The sequence below is a fragment of the Ranitomeya variabilis genome, chromosome 3, assembly GCF_051348905.1.
Source record: "Ranitomeya variabilis isolate aRanVar5 chromosome 3, aRanVar5.hap1, whole genome shotgun sequence".
Taxonomy (NCBI): domain Eukaryota; kingdom Metazoa; phylum Chordata; class Amphibia; order Anura; family Dendrobatidae; genus Ranitomeya; species Ranitomeya variabilis.
The window spans coordinates 719,741,983-719,755,536 of NC_135234.1; the positions used below are offsets into that span (position 1 = coordinate 719,741,983).

A 13,554-nucleotide genomic window follows, 5' to 3' on the forward strand; every position below is an offset into this window, starting at 1 on the left:
ATCATTTATTCCCAAAGTAGCTTCAGTACAAAACAGAAATCAGGAAATAATTCTACCCTCCTTTTGCAATAAACCCTCTAATGCAAAAGAACAATCTTTACATTCTCTTGATGTCAGACAGGCAGTACTAGACTATTTAGAGGCCACTAGTACTTGGAGGAAAGATCCCAATCTATTTATCCTTTTTGGAGGTAAAAATAGGGGTAAAAAAGCATCCAAAACCTCTATAGCTAGATGGATCACTACAGTAATCTCAAAAGCCTATGCGTCAGAAGGGGTAGATTGTCCTGTGGGAATAAAAGCCCATTCCACTCGGGCCATTTCAGCATCATGGGCTGAACGGACAGGGGCATCATTAGAACAAATCTGTAAAGCCGCAACCTGGGCCAGCGTGAACACATTCTGTAAACACTACAAACTAGACGTGTTAGCAACCCAGCAAATGTCATTTGGGAGAAAGGTTCTCCAGGCAGTTGTCCCACCCTAAAGGAGTTTCTTTGGTATTCTCCAGAGTGCTGTCAGGGGGACGTCCTGGAAAATGGGTATTATACCTACCGATAATTCGGTTTCCAGGAGTCCATCCTGACAGCACCGTTACTTCCCCCCCTATGTATACTATGTCATATGCTGTAAATATGATTTGGTTAATAAAATTCAAATGGTATCTATCCATGGTGTGGTACTTGTCAAAACACTAAAGGAAAGGGGGCGGAGTGGGACCTTTTAACCTCTCGTGTTGTTTCCTGTCCTTGCAAGGAGGAGGAGGATGTCCTCCAGAGTGCTGTCAGGATGGACTCCTGGAAACCGAATTATTGGTAGGTATAATACCCATTTTTTCCTACCAGTTATGTCACTTTGTATTAATTCCTGAAAAGCACCTGAATTTTTAATAAACTACCTGACAGCAGTTTAATATGTTGAGGGGTGCCGTTTTTAAAGTGGTCTCACTTTTTGGGGTACTTATATGTTGTGAAAATCCCCAAGTTACTTCAAAATTGACCAGGTCCCTAAAAAAAAGTTTTGGAAATTGCCTTGAAAATAAATAAATGAAAAATTACTGCTACAGTTTTAAAACCTTCCAACATCCTAACAAAATAAAATTAGATTTTAAAAATGGTGCTGATGTAAAGCAGACATGAGGGAAATGTTATTTAATGACCCCCTCGATTCTTGATAACCAGCCTTGCTGAAGCAGACAGGCGAGAGTTGCAGCCTGCAGCTAACAGTTTTGCCTGGCTGGTTATCAAAAAAAAATGCAGGGAACCCACACCTTATTTTATTTATTTATAGTGTAAACGGCAGCTGATGAATACTCCCATCAGCTGCCGCCTGCTCTTGCTGTTATCAGTTGCATACAACTCAACATTCTCCCGATTGTAGCACGAGCAGGGGAGAATGAGGAGTTGTCTTCAGCACCCGGCACAGTGCGAACAGTACCGCTGTTTCCCTGGCACCGGTACGTGTCACACTGATGCTGCACACCGTTGCCACAAGTAACACACACACACACACACACACACACACACACACACACACACACACACACCTCCAGTACCAGAAATATCAGGACTTGCGAAAGGTCTAAAGTCTATGGGAGCCAGAATGAGATTTACATTGAGAAGTGACTTCCGATTCACCCAGCAAACACTGAAGCAGTTTTGCAGGTCAAAAACTGCTGGAGACCGGCCAGAGTGGATTGCATGTATGCCAACTTATACTCAGGTTTATTTCCTTCAGTTTTGCTTTAGGTTCTTGCACACAAGGGTGCAGTCTTCCCTTCTTTGAGCTGGACATTACATTTATATAGCTCCCCATTGCTGGGTGTCCACAGTTGGGCCCCGATCCTGCTCGGCCCCCACTCACATTGAGGTCATTATTGATACAGGATAAAGGTTTTAATGCTAGATGTTAGGGCAGTCCCGACTGGGTACACCTTGATGCGGGTGGGATGGCTTTTTCACTTCTTTGTAACAAAAAAAAAAAAAAAAAAAAACAGCGTTTACCAAGTGCCCCATTTTATATGAAGTATTGCTTCTTACTTACAGCAGGAGATATGTTCCCCTTGTCGCCATCTCAGGTTTTGGATGGTAATAAGACTAAGAGCAGGGGTGTTACATTAGGAACAAGACCTCAGATACAGAAACCATAACTTCATAGAAAATAGTCCCGTCTGGATCAATCAGGACTCATCGGGATAATACCCTGAGATACTTCAAAATCAATCAGAACCACAAACATGAAGTAATATAACTCAAAAAAATATATAAAAATGTATAATTTTATTGATAAATATAAGAAACAAACAAGACACGAAAAATAATTGCAATCCAGAGAAATAATCCAAAATTTACTATTATCACAGAGTCATATGAATATTGGAAACTGGGTGCACCAGAACCAGTGTTGCACCATGGACAAAGAGGGGAGTCAATACTTAAAGTGCCAATGCTTAGTATACCGCAGTAATAGGTATGATAACCAAAAAGGGAGGAATATACCATATGGTCAAGTGACCGTCATATTACCACTATAAGAGAGTTAGTCTCATATTATCCTCTTACCCTTCTCCTTGTCCATGTGTAGCAACACGCGCCCCTACGCGCGTTTCGCCCACAGCTTCGTCGGGGGGCTCGCACGAAGCTGTGGGCGAAACGCGCGTAGGGGCGCGTGTTGCTACACATGGACAAGGAGAAGGGTAAGAGGATAATATGAGACTAACTCTCTTATAGTGGTAATATGACGGTCACTTGACCATATGGTATATTCCTCCCTTTTTGGTTATCATACCTATTACTGCGGTATACTAAGCATTGGCACTTTAAGTATTGACTCCCCTCTTTGTCCATGGTGCAACACTGGTTCTGGTGCACCCAGTTTCCAATATTCATATGACTCTGTGATAATAGTAAATTTTGGATTATTTCTCTGGATTGCAATTATTTTTCGTGTCTTGTTTGTTTCTTATATTTATCAATAAAATTATACATTTTTATATATTTTTTTGAGTTATATTACTTCATGTTTGTGGTTCGGGGTGTTACATTAGTAGCACCACTCCAAAACTGCAAAAAAAAACAAAAAAAAAAACAAACAAACAAACTGTGGTGCTCTAATGTATATTTTCTCTGATATGCCAGAGTTGCAAAGCAAGACATGCATGACTGCAATAACACAGCCAGGCTCTGATTCCGGCTACTCGTGGTTCTGGCTGCATAAATCTGCTGACAGGTCCTATTCGCACACAGAGCATTGCCCGGACAGGGTAAAGTTGTAGTCAGGCTACTATCTCTAGCTGTGGATGGAAAGAGGTCTGCAAGATGGAATTCAATGGTCTCAGTTGTGACCAGAGCTGTGGAGTTGGAGTCGGAGTCCATTTTGGTGGAGTAGGAATAAAATGGACTGACTCAAACTCCTAAAATACATAATAAATTTGGTACAGTACTACAATGTATACCGTATATACTCGAGTATAAGCCGAGATTTTCAGCCCAAATTTTTGGGCTGAAAGTGCCCCTCTCGGCTTATACTCGAGTCACGGTCGGCGGGTGAGGGGGAGAGGGCGCTGAGGCATACTTACCTGCTTCCGGCGCTCCTGGCGCTCCCCCTGTCCGTCCCACGGTCTCCGGGTGCCGCAGCTCTTCCCCTGTTCTGCGGTCACATGGTACAGCTCATTAGAGAAATGAATATGGACTCCACTCCCATAGGGGCAGAGCCGCCTATTCATTTCTCTAATCAGCGGTAACGGTGACCGCTGACAGAGGAAGAGGCTGCGGCACCGAAGACCAGCTGTCCGGGGGAAGGAGCGGGACGCCGGGAGCAGGTAAGTATGTCATATTCACCTGTCCGCGTTCCACACGCCGGGCGCCGCTCTGTCTTCCCGGCGTCTCTCCGCACTGACTGTGCAGGTCAGAGGGCGCGATGACGCATATAGTGTGCGCGCCGCCCTCTGCCTGATCAGTCAGTGCGGAGAGACGCCGGGACGGGACGCTGAGGAGCTGCAGGCAAGAGAGGCGAGTATGTCTTTTATTATTTTTATTGCAGCAGCACAGCTTTCTATGGTACAGCTATGGGGCAATAATGAACGGTGCAGAGCACTATATGGCACAGCTATGGGGCAATAATGAACGGTGCAGAGCACTATATGGCACAGCTATGGGGCAATAATGAACGGTGCAGAGCACTATATGGCACAGCTATGGGGCAATAATGAACGGTGCAGAGCACTATATGGCACAGCTATGGGGCCATAATGAACTGTATGGAGCATCTATTTTTATTTTTGAAATTCACCGGTAGCTGCTGCATTTTCCACCCTAGGCTTATACTCGAGTCAATAAGTTTTCCCAGTTTTTTGTGGCAAAATTAGGGGGGGGGGGGGGGGGGGGGGTCGGCTTATACTCGAGTATATACGGTATTTGCTATATTGACTGGATTAGTATAGAACAAGGCTCACAAAAAAAACTAATAACCACAAAAATCTATAAAGTTTATTCAAAAAAACCAAACTAAACATAAAAACAATAATATAACACCAGGTCACTATTGACCCACCAAACTAGACCAAATCATAGGTAGGTTGGAGTATGGATACACCCATTTCACCCTCTCCACCCCTAACTTAACCCTACCTATCAGCGGAGGTTGGCACCCTCTTGAAAGCAATATGGCGCCCCCCTTTCATCAGCGGCTCACCCTTCTAACCCTAGAGTTCCCTAATTATAAAGTAGAGTTTCCGGATCATACCCTTACAAAACACATACCGTACAAAAAACCATGCAATGTTTAAACAGTGTGTAACCAACCAAGGAATTCTAAACCAAAACCGCCATCACACAAACTGTCTAGTACACAATACCATAATCTGTAACTCTAGGAAAAGTGGGACAGCTATAATAACCCTAATAGATCCCTAGAGTGATCCCTACCTGCCATACAAAATAAGCGCTCCAAGTATGCCTATATGTTAAATATACAGTTCATGTGCAGCGATCTGTCCTGCTTCCTCTCTCGCACACAGACAGCAGCACCGCTGGATGAAGTCATTCAGCAGCCAGCTGTGCCAGAGAGGAAGCTGCCGACAGTGATGCTTCAGCTGCGGGAGAGCGTGCGGATAGGTGCTGTGTGTGGTGTGTTGTGTGTGTGCGTGCGTGCGTAGCGCTGCAGGGTAATGTGCAGAGAGGTAAATGGTGTTGTGTGCAGGGGAGGAGAGGGCAATGATGGGGATGTGGGGGAGGTCCTCCTCTGCTGACCTGCTCCTCAACCTCAAATCTGTCCTAAGAAAACATAAAACAAGTCGGCCACTCTTTCTCCCACCTGCTCTCTCTCTCTCTGCTTCTCCTCACTGCTGGAGACACATCTCCCATCCCTGGACCCCCACTGCTCATACCTCCCATGACTACTCCCTCCCATCGCTCCCTATTCAACATGAACTACCACAATCTTTCCAACATAAAACCTGTGCCCCTGACGCCCACCCCCCTGCTTCCCTCTCTCTGGAGCACTCTGGAATGCCCGCTCAATCTGCAATAAGCTTCATGTGATTCACGACCTTTTTCTCTCTCGCAACCTTGCCTTTCTTGGCCTCACAGAAACATGGCTGACACCCTCTGACACAGCCTCCCCTGCTGCGCTGTGTTATGGAGGCCTCCACTTCACCCACACTCCTCGACCCGGTAACAAACATGGTGGAGGAGTGGGCCTTCTACTTTCTTCAAACTGCACCTTTAACCCAATCCCGCCTCTTCCCTCCCTTATCCTCCCCTCTTTTGAAGTCCATTCTGTCCGCATCTACTCTCCCTCCAACCTCCAAGCGGCAGTCATAGACCGACCTCCAGGCCCGGCCACTGCCTTTATTGACCAATTCTCCACCTGGCTTCTTCACTTTCTCTCTGCTGACATTCTCACCATCATCATGGGTGACTTCAACATCCCCATTGATACCCTTCAGTCAACTGCCTCCAAACTTCTGTCCCTTACCTCATCCTTTGGACTTACTCAATGGTCCTCCGCAGCCACCCACACAGACGGGCACACACTAGACCTGGTATTCACCCGTCTCTGCTCTCTAACTTCACCACCTCCCCTCTCCCTCTATCCGACCACCATCTGCTCACCTTCTCATCCCTGTCTTCCCCACCGGTCATTCATGTCCAGCAACATGCACACCCCCACAGAAACCTTGCACACCTAGACACCCACACACTCTCTGACTCCATCTTACCAGTGGCATCCATATCCTCACTCCACGACACAGACACCACCACTGCTTTCTACAATGCCACCCTCGCATCAGCTATTGACACGGTTGCCCCTCTCGTCCATGGCAGAGTGCGACGTAGCAATAGACAACCTTGGCACAATAACACCACTAAAAAGCTCCGGCAAGTGTCCAGGGTTGCGGAGCGGCGTTGGAAGAAAACACACTCACAAGAGGACTTCACTGTATTCAAACAAGCAACACTCGCTTTTAAATCTGCTCTCACCTCTGCTAAACAGGCCTACTTCACAACCCTCGTATCTTCCCTATCCTACAACCCCAGTTATTCAAAACCTTTAACTCCCTCCTCCGCCCCCCCACTGCCCCCTCCAACCTCCCTCATCTCTGCTGAGGACTTTGCCACACACTTTAAAAATAAGATCGACCAGGCAAGGCTTCATTGTTCAACCACCACAACCCCTTTGTATACCAGACCAATGCCCAAACCCCATAACCTCCCTATCCAACATCACTGAAGGAGAGCTTAATTGTCTTCTCTCCAAATCACACCTCACCACCTGTGCACTCGACCCCATCCCATCTCCTCCCCAACCTCACCACCACACTTATCCCATCCCTAACCCACCTGTTCAACCTATCACTAACTTCTGGCACCTTCCCTTCTGCGTTCAAACATGCCACAATCACACCTATCCTTAAAAAGCCAACCCTCGATCCAACTGCTATGTCCAGCTATTGCCCAACATCGCTGCTCCCATACTCCTGGAGCAGCACGTCCACGCTGAACTTTCCTCCCACCTCTCATCCAACTTGTTGTTCGACAATCTGCAATCTGGTTTCCGCCCCATCACTCAACTGAGACTGCCCTGACCAAAATCACTAACGACCTACTTACCGCCAAAGCTACTGGACAATACTCTGTACTCCTCCTTCTAGACCTGTCCTCTGCTTTGGACACAGTTGACCACTGCCTCCTACTACAGATCCTCTCCTCCTTTGGCATCAAAGACCTCGCCCTATCCTGGATTGCCTCGTACCTTTCCTACCGCACATTCAGCGTCTCCCACTCCCACACTACCTCCTCATCCCACCCTCTCTCTGTTGGAGTCCCCCAAGGCTCAGTTCTAGGACCCCTACTCTTCTCAATCTATACACTTGGCTTGGGACAACTCATAAAGTCCCATGGATTCCAGTACCACCTCTATGCTGATGACACTCAGATCTACCTCTCTGGCCCAGACGTCACCGCTCTGCTGTCCAGAATCCCAGAGTGCCTATCAGCCATATCCTCTTTCTCCTCTCGCTTCCTCAAACTCAATGTGGACAAATCTGAACTCATCTTTCCTCCATCCCACAGATCTTCCATACCTGATCTATCTATCACCATTAATGACATCACGCTTTCCCCCGTTCTGGAAGTCCGCTGCCACGGAGTAACCTTCGACTCTGCCCTGTCCTTCAAACCGCACATCCAAGCTCTTTCCACCTCCTGTCACCTCCAGCTCAAAAATATCTCCAGAATCCGTCCTTTCCTCAACCTCCAATCTACTAAAATGCTTGTGCGTGCCCTCATCATCTCCCGCCTTGACTACTGCAACATCCTTTTCTGCGGCCTCCCTGCTAACACCCTTGCACTTCTCCAGTCCATCCTTAACTCTGCTGCCCGACTAATCCATCTCTCTCCTCGCTACTCCTCCACTTCCCCCCTCTGCAAATCTCTTCACTGGCTCCCATTCCCTCAGCATATCCAGTTCAAATTACTAATACTGACCTACAAAGCCATCCATAACCTGTCTCCTCCATATATCTCTGAACTAATCTCCTGATATCTTCCCTCACGTAATCTCCGGTCCTCCCAAGACCTCCTTCTCTCCTCCACGCTTATTCGCTCCTCATCCAATCGCCACCAAGACTTCTCCCGAATATCCCCCATCCTCTGGAACTCTCTGCCCCAACACATCCGACTATCAACCACATTTGGATCGTTCAGACGGAACCTGAAAACTCATCTCTTCAGGAAAGCCTACAGCCTGCATTGACCGCGCTGCCTCATTACTACCGAAGCTACCGCCTCACCAACACCGGAGCTCCTGCAACCCCCAACCTACTGTCTCCTTCCCCATAATCCTGCAGAATATAAGCCCGCAAGGGCAGGGTCCTCGCCCCTCTGTATCAGTCTGTCATTGTAAGTTTGTCTACTGTAAGTGATATCTGTAACTTGTATGTAACCCCTTCTCATGTACAGCACCATGGAATCAATGTTACTATATAATTTATTATTATTATATTATTATTATGTGGAATTGGCAATAATGAGGGGTGGAGGAAATCATGGAGGTGATGCAATGGGGCAAGGATGGTGGTGGTGGAGGAAGTGATGGTGGTAGAGGAAAAGACAATGATGGGAATGGTGGGGAAGGAGGCAATGATGGGGGTGGAGAAGGCTGTGATGGAGGTGGTGGAAAGAGCAATGATGGGGGTGGTGGTGGAGAATGCAATGATGGTGGTGGTGGAAAGGGCAATATTGGGGTTGGTGGGGGAGGAGGAGGAGGAAATGGTGGAGGTGGTGGAATGGGCAATGATGGGAGTGGTGGGGAAAAAGCAATGATAGTGGTGGTGGAGAAGGCAATGATGGGGCGGGGTAGAGGACAATAATGGGATGCAGGGGGGGGGTGTGGGGGATTCTTTGTGACTGCAGACTTCTGAATTCTCACAGTGCGCACTGCACGCTGTCAGGATTCTCTCGTGCTGGCGATTTACATACCGTATTTTTCCGACTATAAGACGCACTTTTTTCCCCCAAAATAATTGTGAGGAAAATGGGGGGTGCGTCTTATAGTTGGAATGTAGACTTACCGGCAACAGAGGTGCGGGGATGATGTGGCGCGGTGAGCTGTATGATGTGAGCAGGGTCCCGTCCATATTTGAGGTGAATCCGCGGCCCGGTATTGATGGAGAGCAGCAGAGCTGGTGAGTTACGGTATTTTCCGGTGGCGGCGGCCATTTTGCTGACGCCGCGCGTGCGCAGATTCACTACTCTGCGTCCCAGGGCTTCAGGAAAATGGCCGCGGGAGGCCGCGCGTGCGCAGATGGCGATCGCAGCGGCCATTTTCCTGAAGCCGAGTGCGCAGATTGAGATCTCGGCTTCAGGAAAATGGCCGCCGCGATCTCCAGATCTCAGAGTAGTGAATCTGCGCACGCGCAGCCTCAGCAAGATGGCCGCCGCCACCGGAAAAATCAGTAACTCACCCAGCTCTGCTGCTCTCCAACAATACCAGGCCGCGGATTCACCTCAAATATGGACGGGACCCTGCTCACGCCATACAGCTCACCGTGCCACATCATCCCCGCACCTCTGACGCCGCCACAATGCCGTTAAGCCTGCCACCCCCGGAAAAATCCGTAACTCACCCAGCTCTGCTGCTCTCCAACAATACCGGGCCGCGGATTCACCTCAAATATGGACGGGACCCTGCTCACGCCATACAGCTCACCGCGCCACATCATCCCCGCACCTCTGACGCCGCCACAATGCCGGTAAGCCCGCCGCCACCAGGAAAACCGTGACTCACCCAGCTCTGCTGCTCTCCTTCACTACTGCTGTGGCGTCACCTCAAATGTGTAAGAGACCTAGGCCGCCGCCACCTGAGGAAGTGACCGCACATCTGCCGCCGCCACAGCAACCTCCCCATGGACACCAGGCCATGGCGTCGCCCACCTAAGCAGGATGGGACCCTGCTCAGGTGCACGCCATTCCGTCCACCGCACCTCGGCATCACCTCACCTCTGCCACCACCATACCTCCTGTAACCCTGCTCTGCAACCGCCAGCCCTCAGGTAAGAGATCTTAAATTCGGACAATAAGACCCCCATCTTATAAAAAAAATCTTTTTTTATGCAATTTTCACCCCAAATTTGTGGTGCGTCTTATAGTCCGAAAAATATGGTACATGCAGTCATGTGCCGACTAGACATGTGTGACATGAAAATGAACTGAGCGAGGCCGGGCACTTCTAGTCGGAATGTGGTCAGAAGTATACAAATCGCATGCTTGTGCCGATATGACTGTCCACTGGCAAGGGATATAATATATTTTTTTTTTTTTAGGGCAAGCATGTGCGACACAGTCATCTAAACGTGGGCTAAAAGTTTTCAGCCTATGGAGGTAAATACGAGCGCACCTAGTGATCAGAGAAGTAAAGGAGAATGTTCCAGGAGATAAAGCGCTTCCCCTGCTGTAAGGCAAATAACATGTGATCATTAGATATGAGACGCACACATGGAATAAGCATACATAAGAAGTGCAGCCGGTTACATGCACACTTCTGCATGACTTATCCACGCACTATCAGATTTTAACAGCACATGGAGCCATAGAAAAAAAAAAAAAAAGAAAAAAAAGAAAAAACCCACACACAACCGAGTGCACGATCCTTGTGAGACCAAGTTCACACAAATGGATTTTGGGCCCAAGTGCTGCCCAGTCTAAACAACCCAAATACCACAGACATCACCAGGCAGTACCAGTATAAATGTCATTCAAAGGGTACAAACCATGAAAAAGGGAAAAAATAAAGCACAACTCCGGCCTGCACCAGTCTCCGGGGGTGAGGGGACAGTCAGCCTGTCAAGTCTACAAAGTCAGGGAGAAAAAAATAAAAAAAATTTATGATTATATATTTTATTTCTCACAAACAAGGATGATGATGGATGATGATGATGATGATGATGATGACTGACGATGACGTAACCTCAGAGCACTTTTTTTTTTTTTTTAACCAAAAGTCAATAATGAAATACAACCAGTGCCTTCATATTCACGGCGCCGAGAGGAGACCCCCCCTCAGAGGAGACCCCCAACCCAATGTGTTGGTAGATCACTGACTGAAGGAAAGTCTTCTCGGCACACAGGCGGGACCACCATGGGCCCCTGTCCGCAGGACCCCACCAGCACTGTACCCCCAGTGATGCCCCAACCTGTCACCTCATGATGGAAGCACCAGGGTCTCCAGCACACCTCCACTGTGCCAGCCTGTGCCCAGGTACCCAGACCCCTGCAGAGCCCCTCATTACCAGTCACCATGTGGCTATACTGTGGGACTACAAGGCGCAGCATGTCCTGTCCGGGAAGAGAAGAAAGTTCTGCCACAAACACCAGGAGCCTCCAAAACTACACTTCCCACAAAGCCCTGCGAGCACACTCCGCTATCATTAACCGTAAGGCCGCGAGCAGCTTGCTGGGAGCTGTAGTTCCCCAGGACAGTAGTGTGAGAAGCTGCTGTCAGTGGCGGCTATAGGAGCGACTGTCCGCCCGCCGGGGTCACCGTGACCTGCGTCATAACCAGGGGTTACCTGAAGAGCCGCGCCGCTCCGGGACCCAGACACCCTGCAGCCCTCAGCGGCCGCTGCACCGAGGACACTCCGCTCCGACACACGGCCAGGAGGCAGCGGGAGCCGGCGAACAGTCTGGTCGCCGCGGCCATGTCTGTCCCTGTGCGCCCGGAACCCGTCACTGCAGCAATGTTATACAAGAAGGGGCGGGGCGCAGGAGCTCCTCCCACTGCCTCTGTCAATTCTGCAGGCGGCCAGCAGAGGGCGCTAACTACAGGTGAAGAGACAGAAGGTCCCGCTGGGGCCCAGACCGGTGTGATAGTGTCATCTGCGCTGTCAGCTATGGCCAGGGCCGTATTTAGAGTTTCTGCTGCCCTAGGCACTTTTATTGCTGCCTCCCCCATTGGTGAGTATGACACTATCGGCAGTGACTGGCAAGAATCGCTGTTGTGAAAATAGCCTTTTGCAGCAGATCGGGCAGTTTTTTCGCATCTGCCGCGTAATGGATCACTTACAACGGATCACTTACGGCAACACTGCGTTTGGCTTCATTCATTCCCTATGGGATTTGTGGCACTTGCTGTGATCTGGCAAATGTGGTACCATACCTCCCAACTCTTGAAGGGAAAGAGGCATAAAGGTTGCGTGCGCCGCGGCAAATTTTAGGCCACGCCTCTGACCACACCCATTTCACAACTAGTCACACCCATATCCAAGTCCCAACCACAGCCATTTAGCACTGCTGATCACAACTGTTTCATATACAATAATTATAACCAAAAAAATATGGCCACACAGTGCTCCATACTGTATAATGACCGCACATGATGCTCCATACTGTATAATGACCACACATGATGCTCCATACTGTATAATGACCGCACATGATGCTCCATACTGTATAATGACCGCACATGATGCTCCATACTGTATAATGACCGCACATGATGCTCCATACTGTATAATGACCGCACATGATGCTCCATACTGTATAATGACTGCACATGATGCTCCATACTGTATAATGACCACACATGATGCTCCATACTGTATAATGACCACACATGATGCTCCATACTGTATAATGACCGCACATGATGCTCCATACTGTATAATGACCACACATGATGCTCCATACTGTATAATGACCGCACATGATGCTCCATACTGTATAATGACCCCACATGATGCTCCATACTGTATAATGACCGCACATGATGCTCCATACTGTATAATGACCGCACATGATGCTCCATACTGTATAATGACCGCACATGATGCTCCATACTGTATAATGACCGCACATGATGCTCCATACTGTATAATGACCACACATGATGCTCCATACTGTATAATGACCGCACATGATGCTCCATACTGTATAATGACCACACATGATGCTCCATACTGTATAATGACCACACATGATGCTCCATACTGTATAATGACCGCACATGATGCTCCATACTGTATAATGACCGCACATGATGCTCCATACTGTATAATGACTGCACATGATGCTCCATACTGTATAATGACCCCACATGATGCTCCATACTGTATAATGGCCACAGTGCTCCATACTGTATAATGACCGCACATGATGCTCCATACTGTATAATGACTGCACATGATGCTCCATACTGTATAATGACCCCACATGATGCTCCATACTGTATAATGGCCACAGTGCTCCATACTGTATAATGACTGCACATGATGCTCCATACTGTATAATGGCCACAAATGATGTTTAATACTGTATAATGACCCCACATGATGCTCCATACTGTATAATGGCCACAGTGCTCCATACTGTATAATGACCCCACATGATGCTCCATACTGTATAATGACCGCACATGATGCTCCATACTGTATAATGACCCCACATGATGCTCCATACTGTATAATGACCGCACATGATGCTCCATACTGTAGAATGACCGCACATGATGCTCCATACTGTAGAATGACCGCACATGATGCTCCATACTGTATAATGA

At 48.2% G+C, this 13,554-nt stretch overlaps 1 protein-coding gene across 1 annotated transcript in view; it reads right to left on the reverse strand.

Moving 5' to 3' along the window:
* Nucleotides 1–11,741, reverse strand: part of FDX1 (ferredoxin 1) — a 30,901-nt gene extending 19,160 nt beyond the window's left edge. The window contains exon 1 of the mRNA XM_077298331.1: nt 11,570–11,741. Within this exon, the coding sequence (XP_077154446.1) occupies nt 11,570–11,700 (131 nt within the window). The 5' untranslated portion in view covers nt 11,701–11,741. The remainder of the gene's footprint in view (nt 1–11,569) is intronic.
* Nucleotides 11,742–13,554: the final 1,813 nt, after the last annotated feature.